The sequence below is a fragment of the Oncorhynchus mykiss genome, chromosome 19, assembly GCF_057628025.1.
Source record: "Oncorhynchus mykiss isolate SJ-2025 chromosome 19, ASM5762802v1, whole genome shotgun sequence".
NCBI lineage: Eukaryota > Metazoa > Chordata > Actinopteri > Salmoniformes > Salmonidae > Oncorhynchus > Oncorhynchus mykiss.
In genome coordinates, this window is record NC_143040.1 from 26,292,542 (window position 1) to 26,309,738 (window position 17,197).

General features: G+C 47.8%; 1 protein-coding gene across 50 annotated transcripts in view; it reads right to left on the reverse strand.

Annotated features, from left to right (window-relative positions):
* Window positions 1-17,197, reverse strand: part of LOC110497456 (sorbin and SH3 domain-containing protein 2) — an 83,043-nt gene that overhangs the window by 20,227 nt on the left and 45,619 nt on the right. For 4 of the 50 annotated variants that reach the window (XM_090210633.1, XM_090210630.1, XM_090210627.1 and 1 more), the window contains 9 exons: window positions 16,006-16,611; window positions 14,242-14,371; window positions 12,700-12,860; window positions 11,490-11,556; window positions 9,503-9,556; window positions 9,165-9,375; window positions 8,771-8,888; window positions 1,815-1,898; window positions 44-100 (listed from right to left, as the gene is read on the reverse strand). In XM_090210633.1, coding sequence (XP_090066759.1) covers window positions 44-100; window positions 1,815-1,898; window positions 8,771-8,888; window positions 9,165-9,375; window positions 9,503-9,556; window positions 11,490-11,556; window positions 12,700-12,860; window positions 14,242-14,371; window positions 16,006-16,611 — 1,488 coding nt within the window. Of the gene's footprint in view, window positions 1-43; window positions 101-1,814; window positions 1,899-8,770; window positions 8,889-9,164; window positions 9,376-9,502; window positions 9,557-11,438; window positions 11,557-12,699; window positions 12,861-14,241; window positions 14,372-15,188; window positions 15,627-16,005; window positions 16,612-17,197 lie in introns of all 50 variants that reach the window. The other 46 variants (XM_090210634.1, XM_090210632.1, XM_090210628.1 and 43 more) reach the window with 18 other exon arrangements.

Sequence of the window (17,197 nt, forward strand, 5' to 3'; positions counted from 1 at the left end):
CAATCCTCCCAATCCCACAATGCTGATGAATGCCAATGTTTACCTCGGTGAGTCGGCCAGAGCAGATGTCTGGATTATAATCCAGCCGTTTTTTAGGAGGCTTGAGCCCCAAGCAGCGGTGAGGAGGAAGAGGAGGAGGAGGAGGAGGTGAAGATGGAGTGGTGGAGGAGAGGCAGTGGCGTCATGGGGGAGAGAAGACGAGGTGGAGAGAGGAAAGTGACATCCGTTAGAGCACAGAGGAACTGAAGACTGACGAGTTTCAGACACGCTGCACACACACACACACTGCAGTTATGATTAAGCCAATTTGAACACACCTAGTACATTATGTGAGCTCCAACACACACTCACTACTGCTAGGCACAACTACAAACCCATAACCACGAAGCAACACACACGCGTGAGCACACACAGACATGCAGATTGTGAGAGCAAAGAGGCAGAAAGCAGAGTGAAAGGGCATATATGCACTACAGCGCAGTGATTCAGTTGTGAAGACAGACGAGCTAAAACATGACGCTGGTGGAACCATCCCTCTCAAAACTAACCTCCAGCCATGCGCATTAAGGAACCTTTTCTATGTTGTGTAGGGTTTACTCAGTGGTGGGGTCAGAGTGCAACATAAATAATATTACAGATGGAAATGTGGTACAGAAACCTGGGCGTTCCTTATTCTGCATGACATCAGAGTCGTGTCTTTTCTAGGCTGCATATTTCTAGCTGAACATTCCGAATCAAGTCAACTTCCTCGACCTAACAACAGACCGACTTAGAACAGTGTTTCTCGCCCTTCTCCCCCAAAAAGTGTGCACTTGTACACTTCCTCTCGTGGATTTCCAAAGGAATGGGACGGGGCAAGGAATATGGTGGAACACAGGAACTCAATCCAGCCCAAATTTAAACCAATCCAATACCATTAATCCCTTAGGTCGCCTAACGTTTAGGAGGAGTGAACGAGTTGACACTTCAGGAGAAGAGGTAGGAACCAAAATGTCTAAACGAGCAAACAGAAAGAAACCACACAAAGCTGCAACATACAAGAGGAGCATGAAGAACGGTGCAGAACGACGCTCTGACCAGATGCTGGGGACTCATTTGTGGATTTTAGCATGTCGTTTCGATTGATCTCGGTTCTGCTCAGTTCTACCGGCTGCTCCACGAGTTTATCAACAACGGTAAGCACACACTGCAAAATAACCTGCATTTTGTTAGCGAAAAATACAATTTTTGTGATTAAAAAAAAGGACCAATCCATATTAATTTGGGACTTCCGTTTTGTTTTGCAGTGTATGAGCTTTCAAAGTGTCGCAGGGCCAGCTGATAACGAGACAGCCACACTACGCAAAACCAATTCACCAAGACTCAGAGACACAAGCAGACCAGTCACAAGGAGCTGCACACAACAGGCGACTTGCCAGAGCACCCAGCACCCAACAGCATGCCGAAGCAACTACAACAGGAAGGACCCCCAGACTCAAGCTCCTGGAGAGCTACTGGCACACAGGCCTTTGTTCCAACTCAGCACTAACACACCTGATTCAGGCCCAGTCTCTGTCCAGACTGAAGACCGATTATGTGTTGCGAAATAAAACAAACAGCCTTTCGTGTGAATCAGGTGTGTTACTGCTGGGCTGGAACAAAAGCCTGCATATCCACTAGCTCTCCAGTCCGAGAGTTGGACGACTCCTGGACTACATTGTTCCCACCTAGCTACAGTGGGGTGAAGACTGAACGGGTAGAGGGGAGTGGTGTGGGGGGGGGGGTATACCTAAGGCGGGGGGGTGCCGAGGTGGGAGTTACGGACCCTCACTTACCGGACGGCCGAACTCCAGCTCGGAGAAGAACTTATACCAAGGCTCGTTCTCTAAATCTATGTCATCTGGGTTTAGCTTATAGGTCTGGAGAGAGTGGAGGGTGACAGAGAAAGAGGGAAGGAGGGAGAGAGAGGAGGAACAGAAAGCACAGAGAGAAATATGGATCTCGTGGTTAGGATAGGGTGTGCAGCACCAAGCTGCAGGGGCTGATGGGTAAAGAAGGGTGGGTCCAGATGGAGAGTTTAACACCAGGGTAAAGAGACAAAAACCGTGTTGCTAACCAGGGCACACACCATTACACCCCCCAAAAAATTAAAAATAAAATTGTGGCTAACTATGACGCGTGTCAAATAGAAAGTACTGATGTGCACTTCAGTTTACTCGGTTACTTTTCACATTTCTCATTCAAATAATGGAAAAGGGGATAAAACGTTGAATGGGTTGAAGGAGAATGGTCAATTCAATTGAGAGCTAAAGACATAACATCGGCTCATAAAGTGTCCTGAGGCTAAGAAGCTAAATTGCGTCAACCATCCGCTGTACTGCCCTGTATGAAAAGTCTCTTTGCTACCTTTAGTGCCTTTTGTTACTTCTAGGTTAGACTACTGCAATGCTCTACTTTCCGGCTACCCGGATAAAGCACTAAATAAACTTCAGTTAGTGCTAAATACGGCTGCTAGAATCCTGACTAGAACCAAAAAATGTGATCATATTACTCCAGTGCTAGCCTCTCGACACTGGCTTCCTGTTAAGGCAAGGGCTGATTTCAAGGTTTTACTGCTAACCAACAAAGCATTACATGGGCTTGCTCCTACCTATCTCTCTGATTTGGTGCTGCCGTACATACCTACATGTACTCTACGGTCACAGAACGCAGGCCTCCTAATTGTCCCTAGAATTTCTAAGCAAACAGCTGGAGGCAGGGCTTTCTCCTATAGAGCTCCATTGTTATGGAATGGTCTGCCTACCCATGTGAGAGACGCAGACTCGCTCTCAACCTTTATGTCTTTACTGAAGTCTCATCTCTTCAGTGGGTCATATGATTGAGTGTAGTCTGGCCCAGGAGTGTGAAGGTGAATGGAAAGGCTCTGGAGCAACGAACCGCCCTTGCTGTCTCTGCCTGGCCGGTTCCCCTCTTTCCACTGGGATTCTCTGCCTCTAACCCTATTACAGGGGCTGAGTCACTGTTTTACTGGTTCTCTTCCATGCCGTCCCTAGGAGGGGTGCGTCACTTGAGTGGGTTGAGTCACTGATGTGATCTTCCTGTCTGGGTTGGCGCCCCCCCTTGGGTTGTGCCGTGGCGGAGATCTTTGTGGGCTATACTCGGCCTTGTCTCAGGATGGTAAGTTGGTGGTTGAAGATATCCCTCTAGTGGTATGGGGGCTGTGCTTTGGCAAAGTGGGTGGGGTTATATCCTTCCTGTTTGGCCCTGTCCGGGGGGGATCATCGGATGGGGCCACAGTGTCTCCTGACCCCTTCTGTCTCAGCCTCCAGTATTTATGCTGCAGTAGTTTGTGTCGGGGGGCTAGGGTCAGTTTGTTATATCTGGAGTACTTCTCCTGTCTTGTCCTGTGTGAATTTAAGTATGCTCTCTCTAATTCTCTCTTTCTCTCGGAGGACCTGAGCCCTAGGACCATGCCTCAGGACTACCTGGCATGATGACTCCTTGCTGTCCCCAGTCCACCTGGCCGTGCTGCTGCTCCAGTTTCAACTGTTCTGCCTGCGCTATGGAATCCTGACCTGTTCACCGGACGTGCTACCTGTCCCAGACCTGCTGTTTTCAACTCTCTAGAGACAGCAGGAGTAGTAGAGATACTCTTAATGATCGGCTATGAAAAGCCAACTAACATTTACTCCTGAGGTGCTGACATGTTGCACCCTCGACAACCACTGTGATTATTATTATTTGACCATGCTGGTCATTTATGAACATTTGAACATCTTGGCCATGTTCTGTTATAATCTCCACCAAGCCCAGGCAGAAGAGGACTGGCCACCCCTCATAGCCTGGTTCCTCTCTAGGTTTCTTCCTAGGTTCTGGCCTTTCTAGGGAGTTTTTCCTAGCCACTGTGCTTCTCCACCTGCATTGCTTGCTGTTTGGGGTTTTAGGCTGGGTTTCTGTACAACACTTTGATATATATTTGCTGATGTACGAAGGGCTATATAAATACATTTGATTTGATTTAGTGTGTGACAACACACACGCTCTCCTCACCAGTCGCTCACTATAAAGCACCAAACCAGAGCAGAAAAAAAGTGTTGTAATGTTTAAACTACTACAGCAGAGGGCAATATCTTCCTGTCATAAAGCCCGACAACTCTGGTTCATTTCGGCACACCGGGGCCACGTTCAGTGGCCGAACGTGATCAAACGTTTCAGATACAGAGCCAACGTGATTCCTTATTCTACATGTCAGAGAGTCATGTTTACGCTACAAAGCATATTCCTATTAGAACATTCCAAAACGTTAGGTCCTGCTGAACGCGCCCCGGTTGAGCGCAAAAACGCTGAGCGCGCCGTTCTTCAACCATTTTCCGAGGTTCGTTTGCTCTCGTTTGGTCGGTGTGGCGGCGTGTGACCTGATCAATATGGTTATGACCATTCTGAAATCCAAACTTGTGCAGCACATCATACAAAATCGCCCTCTGGGAAATGACAATCACAACATTCGACTGATTATGGTGCTGTTTCTGAACATCCATTGAATTAAACGTTGCACACCACTTCATCCTGCTGAGCATGGCCCCGGGTAAATGAGGTAAAAATAAAAGTAACGTTGGTTTAACTGTTAATAAATTACTTGGCTGGATTCTTTCTCAAAGTCTAATTTAAAACTTCACCGTGTACTCTGCCCAATACTCTGTACTCTGAGCTTAATATTAAAAGTTCACTTTTATACCTGGAGCAAAAACTCACCTTAACTGAACATACAGAAACTCTCGCTCTCCCACCTCCTCTCCTGAAGGACTTACAGCTAGAACGTCTCCTACACGCCAGTCCTGGGCCTTATTCCTCAGTCACTCTCAATGAGGTTTACCTTGGAGCAGAGGAGTGATTCACTGCAGTGCCCAGCACACTGCAGGCTTGGCTGTGACATTTACCACCCCCAGTGTCTCCTGGGAAATGTAGTTTATGAGCTGCTGGGAGAAAGGCTGCCCACTTTTATTGGCCATCTTGGAAGTGCATTGTGTATTGGACTTGCAAATCAGCTACTTTAGCTCAGGAAGAGGTGAACTGCACTGTGGAGGGGACTGTAGTCTCACGGACACCTCTGTCTAATTGGAGTAAATCTGACCCAGAAGAAAGTAGAGCACCAGACGTCTACAGAGGTCAACCAGCTTCTCCAGGAGGGTTGGCCAGTCCAATAAAGCTCATACAATACACAACTATCACAACTTCACCTCTTGCCCTCAATTCCATGTAGCAATTAGCCCCAGCCTGGACAATACAATTTTTTTTATTTCACCTTTATTTAACCAGGTAGGCTAGTTGAGAACAAGTTCTCATTTACAACTGCGACCTGGCCAAGATAAAGCACAGCAGTGTGAACAGACAACAATACAGTTACACATGGAGTAAACAATTAACACAGTAGAAAAAAAATAGTCTATATACATTGTGTGCAAAAGGCATGAGGAGGTAGGCGAATAATTACAATTTTGCAGATTAACACTGGAGTGAAAAATGATCAGATGGTCATGTACAGGTAGAGATACTGGTGTGCAAAAGAGCAGAAAAGTAAATAAATATAAACAGTACGGGGATGAGGTAGGTAAAATTGGGTGGGCTATTTACCGATAGACTATGTACAGCTGCAGCGATCGGTTAGCTGCTCAGATAGCAGATGTTTGAAGTTGGTGAGGGAGATAAAAGTCTCCAACTTCAGCGATTTTTGCAATTCGTTCCAGTCACAGGCAGCAGAGAACTGGAACGAAAGGCGGCCAAATGAGGTGTTGGCTTTAGGGATGATCAGTGAGATACACCTACTGGAGCGCGTGCTACGGGTGGGTGTTGCCATCGTGACCAGTGAACTGAGATAAGGCGGAGCTTTACCAATGGGTGACAGACAGACGGAGTGTGAAGAAGATTCCAACCCTTTGCGGTCCCTTTCATTTTTGTTAAAGGTCACTGAAATACTTTATGAGGAAACCCTAGAGAAATTATACAAAAACGATATTCAACAACGGGTTGGTCAAAACAAGCATTGTGATTGGCTGAGACGCATTCTAAGGCATACTAAACAAACAGTTCGGCACGGGTAAACCTTTGACGCCAAAAAAGGGCATCTTGCTTTCTGTTCCATCTGAGAAATCCCTGTGCATCCACTGTACCATCAAGCCCAGCCAGCCAATCAATTCACTTGATCTCTACTGTAAAACGCATCTAGACATCATCTCCCCTTGCTTCGAGCCTACACAATTGCTTTATTTGGGCACAACACCTCCACTTTAGTTTGACAGCATCAGGAAGGTGATTGAGTGATATAGAACACTGTCTGTTGAATAAATTAAAATGGGTACAATTTATGAAAATCTAAATATAAGCTTGCTTCTAGGCCTACAGTGCCTTCGGAAAGCATTCAGACCCCTTCACTTTTCCCACATTTTGTTACGTTACAGCCTTATTGTAAAAAGAAATTAAAATGGTTCGTTTTTTACTAATCAATCTACACACAATACCCCGTAATGACAAAGCAATACATTTTTTGGGCAAATTTAAAATAAAAAATAAAAATGGAACTATGACATTTACATAACTATTCAGACTCTTTACTCAGAACTTTGTTGAAGCACCTTTGGCTGCAATTACAGCCTTGAGTCTTCTTGGGTATGACACTAAAACTGCACATACTATACATATACTTTCTTTTATTGTGTTATTGACTGTGTTATGTTTGTTTATTTCATGTGTAACTCTGTTGTTGTTTGTGTCTCACTGCTTTGCTTTATCTTGGCCAGGTCGCAGTTCTAAATGAGAACTTGTTTTCAACTAGCCTACCTGGTTAAATAAAGGTGAAATTAAAAATTTAAAAACAAGATTGGCACACCTGTATTTGGGGAGTTTCTCCCATTCTTCTCTGCAAATCCTCTCAAGCTCTGTCAGGTTGGTTGGGGAGTGTTACTGCACAGCTATTTTCAGGTCTCTCCAGAAATGTTCGATCGGGTTCAAGTCCGGCCTCTGGCTGGACCACTTAAGGACATTCAGAGACTTGTCCCGAAGTCACTCCTGCATTGTCTTGGCTGTGTGCTTAGGGTCGCTGTCCTGTTGGAAGATGAACCTTCGCCCTTATCTGAGGTCCTGAGCGCTCTGGAGCAGGTTTTCATCAAGGATCTCTGTACTTTGCTCAGTTCATCCTTCCCTTGACCCTGACTAGTCTCCCAGTCCCTGCCAGTGAAAAACATCCCCACAGTATGATGCTGCCACCACCATGCTTCACCGTAGGGATAGTGCCAGGTTTTCTCCAGACGTGACACGTGGCATTCAAAGTGTTCAATCTTGGTTTCATCAGACCAGAGAATGTTGTTTCTCATGGTCTGAGATTCCTTTAGGAGCTTTTTGGCAAACTCCAAGCCGTCTGTCATGTGCCTTTTACCATAAAAGCCTGATTGGTGGAGTGCCCAGAGATGGTTGTTCTTCTGGAAGGTTCTCTCATCTCCACAGAGGAACTCTGTCAGAGTTACCATCGGGTTCTTGGTCACCTGCCTGACCAAGGCCCTTCTCCCCCGATTGCTCAGTTTGGCCGGGTGGCCAGCTCTAGGAATAGTCTTGGCGGTTTCAAACTTCTTCTATTTAAGAATTATGGAGGCCACTGTGTTCTTGGGGACATTCAATGCTGCAGAAATGTTTTGGTACACTTTCCCAGATCTGTGACGCAATCCTGTCTCAGAGCTCTACGGACAATTCCTTCAACCTCATGGCTTGGTTTTTGCTCTGACATGCACTGTCAACTGCAGACAAATCATGTCCAATCATTTGAATTTACCCCCAGGTGGACTCCAATCAAGTTGTAGAAACATCTCAAGGATGATCAATCGAAACAGGATGCACCCGAGCTCAATTTCGAGTTTCAAACTTGTTTTCGCTTTGTCATTATGGGTTATTTCGTGTAGATTGATGAAGGGAAAAAATGATTTAAACCATTTAAAAATAAGGCTGTAACAAAATGTGAAAAGGTTCCCTAAGAGAGCATCTATATCATTCATGTTCAAAGGCCACTACCTTTCTAAAAATACCCCTTTCGAGGATAAATCCCCCCTCGAGCTTAAAAATTAACAAGCATTAACAAGCAGTAAGTTGGACCACTTCAGAACGCGTCATAGAAATGTGTTGATCCCTCTAATGGTTCAGGTACAGTACCTCTAAAGGCTTCTTCCTAGAGCGGAGGTCAGGGGTCTCCGACTCTGTTCCAGTAGACAGAGCCTTTGTGTGTAGAGGGTTTTGTTCCAACCCAGCTCTAAAACACATCGCTGATACATTCTGGTTCTTACTATCTGGAATCGGGTGTATTCATGCTGGGCAGGAACAAAATCCTACACATCCATTGAGTTCTCCAAGACCGAGAGTTGGAGATCACTCACTTACTAGGAACCAAGGATGGTGTAGAGGGTGATTATGGGTAATGGAGTTTTAAATGGCTTGGATAATGACAATGTAGGCCAGGGGTGTCAAACTGAATTCCTGGAGGGCTGAGCGTCAGCGGATTTTCGCTCCTCCCTTGTAGTTGATTGATCAGTTAAGACCGTTGATTAGTTAGGAACTCCCCTCACCTGGTTGTCAGATGAATTAATTTATGTCCGGCAGTCTAATTGGACACCAACTAAATGGGAATGACAAAAAAAAAAACAGCAAAACACACGGCCCTCCAGGAATGGAGTTTGACACACCTCCCCAACCAACCTGATGTAAGCTAATTAAAAAATGTTAAAAAGTGACAGACGTGCTTTTGGGCACTCACCGGCCTCTCCTGCTCCAGAGCGGATGATTTCCCGGGCTCGTACTCAAAGATACTCCGGGGTTCAGCGCGGTACTTTCTAGTGTCCACTTTCCTATCGGGAGGGCCCCACTGATTCCTGCTAATAAATAAATAAAGACATCAGTGTGATCTTGGACCTAGTTTAAGATGATGCCAAAGGCGCACCACTAGCCTAGGTATAGGCTCTAGGGCTAAGGTAACCCCTAAGGTGAGGGGTGTCAAGGGACTAGACCTAGGTAAGGACTAAGCCTGGGTCCAAGGCCCATGTCTAGGCCTACATTGCAGACTAGGCCTAAGTCTAAGCCTAACATGGAGACTAGCTAGCCATTGGTCTCGGACCAAGCGAAAGAGAAACCAGACCCGCGGTGTGTCTTACATGGTGTCGGGCGAGTCTCGCTCCCGGTCGCTGTCTCTGGACCTCAGCTGGAGGAGGGAGGGCATGGGCGGGGGTGGCGGAGGCACGGGGGAGGGCTCCCTAAAGGTCCCGGGGCTTCCGCTGCCCGACGGACTCTTGGCCAGGGGCCGGTACGTTTGTGTCCTGGGGGGAGGGTATGCCATGGTGGGGTTGGAGGACTGACCATGTGTGTCTGGGGAGAGAGAGAGAGAAGGGGGTCGTAAACTAAGTATTCTTGCAAGTCGGGTGTTTGAACACAGGACAACGTGACAAACCAGTGGCATACATTTGAATCGTCAAAAAGAGATCGAGAATCTTACCGCTGTCACCGATGACAGTGTATGTGGCGTTGTGCGCGTCGGCATAGTCGTCATCTGTAGAAACACGGAAGGTGAGCAGAACAACACTTACTCACACGCACACACACCCTGCCGAGAGTACCCTTTCCCCTGCATCCATTTGTGCGCACATACAGATTCTCTACTTTCGTCACTGCAGAAATATTCTGCCCGCCTCAGGGAAAACCTCAGTGGGCAAACTAAAGCCTGGGTAGCTTATCAGCAAGGTGAATACTGAAGATCAACGTATAAGGACCGAGGAGAACAAAGGGCTGACTATTGAAGTTATCCTTTGAGAACTACAATGAGCTGTGTGTGTGTGTGTGCATTGTTAAGAACAAATATGCCTTGTATTGACTATTTGATTTGGTGACGCCCACACAGCGGATCAGAGATCGCGGCAGTGCATCTGTAGGTTCGACGAGACACCGCTTCTCCCACTCAATCCCCCTCGCTCTCTCTCCTTCCTCTTTCTATTGCTCTTGTTGTATTCGTCTCGGTCTCTCCCCTTCCACACTCTCGCTCTAATTAGCTCTGGCTCTGTGGAGCTGTAGTGTTCTGGCTCAACAAGGGCACACAGAGAGAAACCCACACACACAAACAAACACAATACATGCATGTCCATCCACACACACACTACATGACCAAAAGTATGTGGGCACCTGCTCGTCGAACATCTCATTCAAAAATTATGGGCATTAATATGCAGCTGCTATAACTGCATCCACTCTTCTGGGAAGGCTTTCCACTAGATGTTGGAACACTGCTGCAAGAGCATTAGCAAAGTCGGGCACCGATGTTGGGCGACTAGGCCTGGCTCGCAGTCTAGTCTGCGTTCCAATTAATCCCAACAATGTTCGATGGAGTAGAGCTCAAGGCCAGTCAACTTCTTCCACACCGATCTCAACAAACCATTTCTGTATGGACCTCGATTTGTGCAGGAGGGCATTGTCATGCTGAAACAGGAAAGGGCCTTGCCACAAAGTTGGAAGTAGAGAACTGTCTAGAATGTCATTATATGCTGTAGCGTTAAGATTTCCCTTCACTGGAACTAAGGGGCCTAGCCCGAACTATGAAGAAACAGCCCCAGACCGTTATTCCTCCTCCACCAAACTTTACAGTTGGCACTATGCATTGGGGCAGGTAGCGTTCTCCTGGCATCTCCCAAACCAAGATTCGGCCGTCGGACTGCCAGATGGTGGAATGTGATTCATCACTCCACAGAACTTTACACCAATCCGGTCGATGCTTGGTATTGCGCATGGTGATCTTAGGCTTGTGTGAGGCTGCTCGGCCATGGAAACCCATTTCATCAAGCTCCCGACGAACAGTTCTTGTGCTGACGTTGCTTCCAAGGGCAGTTTGGAACTCGTTAATGAGTGTTGCAACCGAGGACAGACTGTTTAAACGCGCTTCAGCACTCGGCGGTCCCGTTCTGTGAGCCTGTGTGGCCTACCACTTCGCGGCTGAGACATTGTTGCTCCTAGACGATTCCACTTTACAACAACAGCACTTACAGTTGACCGGGGCAGCTCTAGCAGGGCATAAATTTGACAAACTGACTTGTTGGAAAGGTGGCATCCTATGACGGTGCCATGTTGAAAGTCGCCGAGCTCTTCAGTATGGGGCCATTCTACTGCCAATGTTTGTCTATGGAGATTGCATGACTATGTGCTCAATTCTATACACCTGTCAGCAACGGGTGCGGCTGCAATAGCCGAATCCACTCATTTGAAGGGGTGTCCCACATACTTTTGTATACATAGTGTACACACATGATGCATGCATACACACACACACAGCCCAGGTGTTTGACCAATCTTGGTGAACAGCAAAGAAAGACAGACCATAAAGTAAGCATTTCACGGTATTGTATTAGGCGCATGGGACAAATGAAGTGGGAATTGACCGTACATACTGCAATGGACACACTGTACTGTCTCCTCCAGTCTAGTGCACTTCTCCCCACCTGCTTTGTGAACCATGTGGATCTGCTTGAACATGGTCTTGTACCAGTCCTTCGGCCTATCCACCGTCTGTGGGGAGAGGGAAAACAAATCACAAATCAAATGGAGGCTACGGACAGACGGACACGTCGGCAGGCATATGGGGTGGACAGACGGCTCGATAGACGGACAGGACAAGGAGAAGTCTGTGTCCATAGCCATGTGTCTTTTGCTTGTCCCACACTCGGTCATGTGTCATCGGGTGACGGGGGAAGTTCATCTCATGGCAAGTCCATAACATTGACCACCACCGCGAACGTGACTAGGCAGAAAAGTGTATATTTCTAGTCCAGAGTGTGTGTGTGTGTTTGACCAGACGTACCCGGATGGCCCAAGCTTGGTCACACCTCCACTAATACCATGGTTACCAGCGAGGGGCCAGAAATATTTTCCACACAGCATCTGTCTCTCTCTATCTCTGACTATCTGTTTTGGTCTCTCTCCCTCTCCTCTCCTAGTATCCACAGCCTCTCAATAGAGTGTTGACTAGTGTCTGAAGTACTTTTATACACGGCTGAGATACACACACACACACACACACACTGCTCATTGCCCTGTAGTACAATAGTGAGGACTTTGACTAAGTCCCTAATTACAGCTAGCGTACATAGAGAGAGAGAGCGAGAGAGAGAGAGAGAGAGAGAGAGAGAGAGAGAGAAAGGCTGCTCATTGCCCTGTAGTACAATAGCGAGGACTTTGACAAAGTCCCTAATTACAGCTAGCGTACATAGAGAGCGAGAGAGAGAAAGGGCTCTGAAGAAGAGGTCTAAAGCTGCTGACATCTCAAAAGCATTCCTCCCACTTGGTCCTGCTCACATATCAGACAGGAGACAAGGCTAGTCAGGGCCAGAGGTGCTCCACACAATGGTGAGTCATGCATCCCAAATGGCACCCTATTCCCCATACAGTGCACTACTTTTGGCCAGGCCACATAGGATTCTGGTCAAAAGTGGTGCACTATAAAGGGCATAGGGTGCCGTGTGGGACAGAGCCACCGTCAACAACCACAAGATATGAAATATAGGCTTACTGCTCTGAAGCGAAAACCATCCCAACTAAAATTAAAAATAACTTTCTACGCCTTCTTAAAATGTGTTCTTAAAGTAGGCGTCCAGAGTTTTTTTCCCCACTTGTCTTGTCGTGTGTATGACTGCCTGTGTGTCCACGCCTCACCGTGCGAATGGCGATGGGGATGCCCGTGTCATCCACGGGGCCGATGCCCTCGTAGTGGGGCGCCTTGATGACCGACACCCTCTTCTCCTCCTCTGAAAAGCGGGCGATGGGCACCGTGCTGCTCATGCTGGTGTGGCCCGACATCACCGACTCTGAACCTTCTGTATGGTGTGTGTGTAGTGCAGTGTGTAGAGCAGTGTGTAGTGCAGTGTGTAGAGCAGTGTGTAGTGCAGTGTGTGCAGGGGGAGAGAAGAGGAGGGAAAAAAGGGATGAATAGAGGGATGGAAGATGGAAGAGAGGACAGTGAACTGATGTGAGTGATTTGGATGGGCTGGCCCAGAAAACACAAACACACACACACACACACACACACACACACACACCCTCTCATCTACAATGTTGGATAATCACAGTAGTGGTGAAACAGTTTATTAGAGATATCCACTGAGTATACCAAACATTAGGAACACCTTCCTAATATTGAGTTACGCGCCTCAATTCGTCGGGTGGAAGGGAATCTACAAGGTGTCGAAAGCGTTCCACAGGGATGCTGGCCCATGTTGACTCCAATGCTTCCCACAGTTGTGTCAAGTTGGCTTGATGTCCTTTGGGTGGTGGGACCATTCTTGATACACACTGGAAACTGTTTAGGGTGGAAAAACCCAGCAGCATTGCAGTTCTTGACACACTCAAACCGATGCGCATGGCACCTACTACCACACCCCGTTCAAAGGCACATACATCTTTTGTCTTGCCCATTCAACCCCTGAATGACACATACACAATCCACGTCTCGATTGCCTCAAGGCTTACAAATCCTTCTTTAACCTGTCTCCTCCCCCTTCATCTATACTGACTGAAGTGAATTTAACAAGTGACATCAATAAGGGACCATAGCTGTCACCTGGCCAGTCTGTGTCATGGAAAGAGAAAGCGGTTCCTAACATTTCGTACACTCAGTGTGTATACGGTACATCATAGTACATGTAGGGATGTGCAACGCCGATGTGAGTTATGCCCCGATAAGCATATTCCCACTGCCAGGTCCACTTTGTCAGCCATTCATTTCCCATTGTGTTCCCCTATCGAGTACTTCCCTTCTGCCTCTAATAGGTGTAAATACATCATATCCTGCAAACAACAATAGTCCCCATTAGATCAACTAACTAGACAAGTGCAATAAAAAGGGCCATTATTTCTGGGCGGTATTAAGAGTGAGGGGATCAATATCAGAACAAAGTGAAAGTATGAGTTGAAACAAAACACCACAGTAGCCTGATGACGTGTAAATTCATAGAAATCTGAATACCGGCTATCAATTGGCATACTCTGTGTGGAGGCGTACATTGTGGTTCAGGATCGTTCTTAGCGTAAGAGTGCTTGGTTATGTCGTGGTTGTCAAGCCATATTCTGTGCTCATTATTTTGTTAAAGGTAGACTCAGTAATATGGCATTGTGGTTAACTGCAGGGCAGCTGCCTGCTTACAAAAACAATCAAAAAAAATCAGCCCAGGCTGACACGGTCGGGATCCCCACTCTCACCTGCGTTCCGACTCTGCACGTGAACTCCTCCTGGGCTGAACGAGGCGGGGAGAGGGGGGTAGGCCGGGGGTGAGGACGGTCTCTGGGGGTGGGGCGCACCTCCATTCATTGCCACTTGAATAGCTTGGCCCTGGAGGGGGGGGACATCAGAACCAGTAGGGTAAAAACAGTGCACTCCCATTTGCAAGAAACAACGTTTATAGTGGTCAAAACGTGATGGGACAGACACCCACATAATGTTATCAGCTGGTTAAGACTCGAAGACTCTTAGTCTCTTAGTCTGTAATAACAATAGGTTTTACCGGTAAGACTAAAATGGTTATACGAGTAGACTGTGATTGTTATGAGAGGAGTGCAACAGACAGTATTGGAAAAGCGTGCTGCATCAGAGAAAACACAACAGGTTAGTTAAAAAATAAGTAGTGGAGTAGTCGGACGTCAACAAACAACATGGGCTTACTTCAAAAATCAGGTGTTTCATTATTGGTTAGAAACGACACGTAAAAGCCGGTGTCAAATCCTTGTCACATTGAAAGACCCACAATCAAAAACTCCCACAATGAAATACAAAAAAGACTTAACAGGCATAGGAAAGAAGTTGTTGTACCAAAAAGTTAATGACAGTTGGACAAATCCTCACATTTGTGGTATGTGAGAAACACACAAAAAAGACACGCTAAGGTGGGATAACGATGCATCAAGATGTTGTTAGACTAAACCATCAGAAGAGTGCAAAGGGTGATGTTATGACAGTGGGACAGGGGGGGTAGGGCATACAAGAGCGCCTCACTCAAGACGGGTGAGTGGATTAGTTGGAGGAGCTTGTAAACACGATATTGTTTAGGGGTGGAACAGTTTGAGGTTGGGGGGGAGGGGGACTCAAGCTTCCTTGGTGTAGCCAGTAGTTAGCGACGTTGTGGGTGGGTGGGGGGGGGGGGGATAGTTACGTTAGTGGCAGCAGCAGCGGAGGTTAGCGGCGGCGCCTCGTCGGGGCCCGTGGTGGACGACATGTGGCTGAGGGTGGGCGAGGGTGAGGGAGACACGCCGGGGGAGTCCAGGCTGCAGATCTGGAGCTCCTCCAGGAGGCCTGCCGTGGAGGACGAATACTGGCTGAGCGCTGACACTGTCACGGGGGAGAGCGAGGGTGACCTGCCCCCCATACCTCCACCAGCACTAACCATGCTAATGCTAACACCGCCGACTACGCCAATTTTGTCCATTCGGTCCCCCCCGCCGCGCTCCAAGGTGGCATATGGGGACGGGACGTACGGAGTGGGCAACAGGGCTTTGAGGCCCGCCAGGTAGTCCAGTGAGTCGGCGCTGTGGCGGTTGTAAGGGGAGCGCCGGGCGCTGTGGTCGGGGGAGCAGGGGTGAGGAGGCGAGCCCTGGTAGGATGGAAGGGGGTTATGTAGGAGGAAGAAAGGGAGAGAGTTTAATGATGCGGCTGTGCATGGTTGGATGGTCCAAACAGGGCAGGAAGTGACACTGTGTGTGACATAAAATGATGTGCTGTTTTGTCGCACTGCATTATAGTGTGCAGACTGTTGTTACCTTCATTGTGGGGTATGAGGATTAGTGCAATCACGGTGTTTGAAGATATTGGACTCTGAAGAAAACACACTGTGCTCTAAATCTGGCCAACCCCCTGACAAACGCACAATCACAGTTAGTCTGGTTGGTTGATTGTGCCTGACAAACCACTGTGGTGCTGTTGAAGAAGAACTGACAGAGGTTGATTAGGAAACTGAAACTCAGTTATAGTACCAGCACATTCGCTTCGGCCGGTCGAGGTGGAACTGGAGGGGGGCCTTTCACCTTCCTGGCCTCCCCAGGGTCAGAAGCTAGGGTGGGGGCCTTGGAGCCCGGTGGTTTGGGGCTCCGCGGGGCCATCTGGATGGAGAGAGAGGCTGTGTGATGGCTTTGGGAGCCGATGGAGGAGTCTCTATGGGGGGGAAGGTTAGAGGGAGGAGGGGAGGTGGTGAGAGCCTCGGGCTGGGGGATGGGCTGGTGGGAGGGGGGATCAGGGATGGTGACGGGGGTGAGTCTGAGGGAGGACACCTTGCGCTCTGCAGCCTGAAGCTGGGTGGTGGTGGAGGAAGTAGCAGTGGAGGCTTTGACCTTGCTGGTGCCACTGGGGATGGGGTTGGGTTCTGGTTCAGATTGGGGTACAGAAGTGGTGGTTGTGCTCTGGTGGTGGGAGTAAGAAGACGTGCTCTTGACTGTGTAAGACTCTTTGAGGACGGCCTTCTCGTTGGAGAGGGCCAGCATCCCGTGTCCGAGGGTCTTGGCTAGGAGGGAGCTGTAGGAGGGGGGGATAGCGCCTGTGGCGGGGGAGGGGTAGCTCTCTCTCCTAGGTGGCGGGAGGGGGAACTGATTGACAGCCTGTGCAGCCAATTAGAATCAGAGAAGGAAAACAGCAACAAACAACATTGTTTATCAATGGAACGATTAAAATAAAGATATGAGACGGACAAAATCCAGTCCAAAGTAAAATACAAGCCCAATACACCCTTGACCGGAATATATTCAGTTTTTTTTTCTCTCTACGTTGTAAACATTTTATGAGGTTGTGGTGCGATTTATTTCCCACGTTAAAGCCAACATCATAAAAATGTGGCCTGAAATCAAACAGAGATCATTTTAGAAGATTGAAGAGATGTGTGGAGCAGACTGCTTCCTGGCTGCGTTTATTATCCCCAAATGACACAGACTCACACTCCTCTGGGGGGAAGAAAGGAATCTTTGATTAGTCTCTTCATCGCCGCTGGAAAACAACATAAACTTATCAACTTGAATCAACAGAACAACTTGACAGGGGAAATTCTCTGGAGGCACTGGTGGTGAAGGAATAACACTGTCGGATTTATTCACATTATAAACTTCCCGATAAAGAATGCTTTAATACTACGGATTCAACACTGATAGCTTTGCCACTCAACTCAATCAGTGTGGTGTG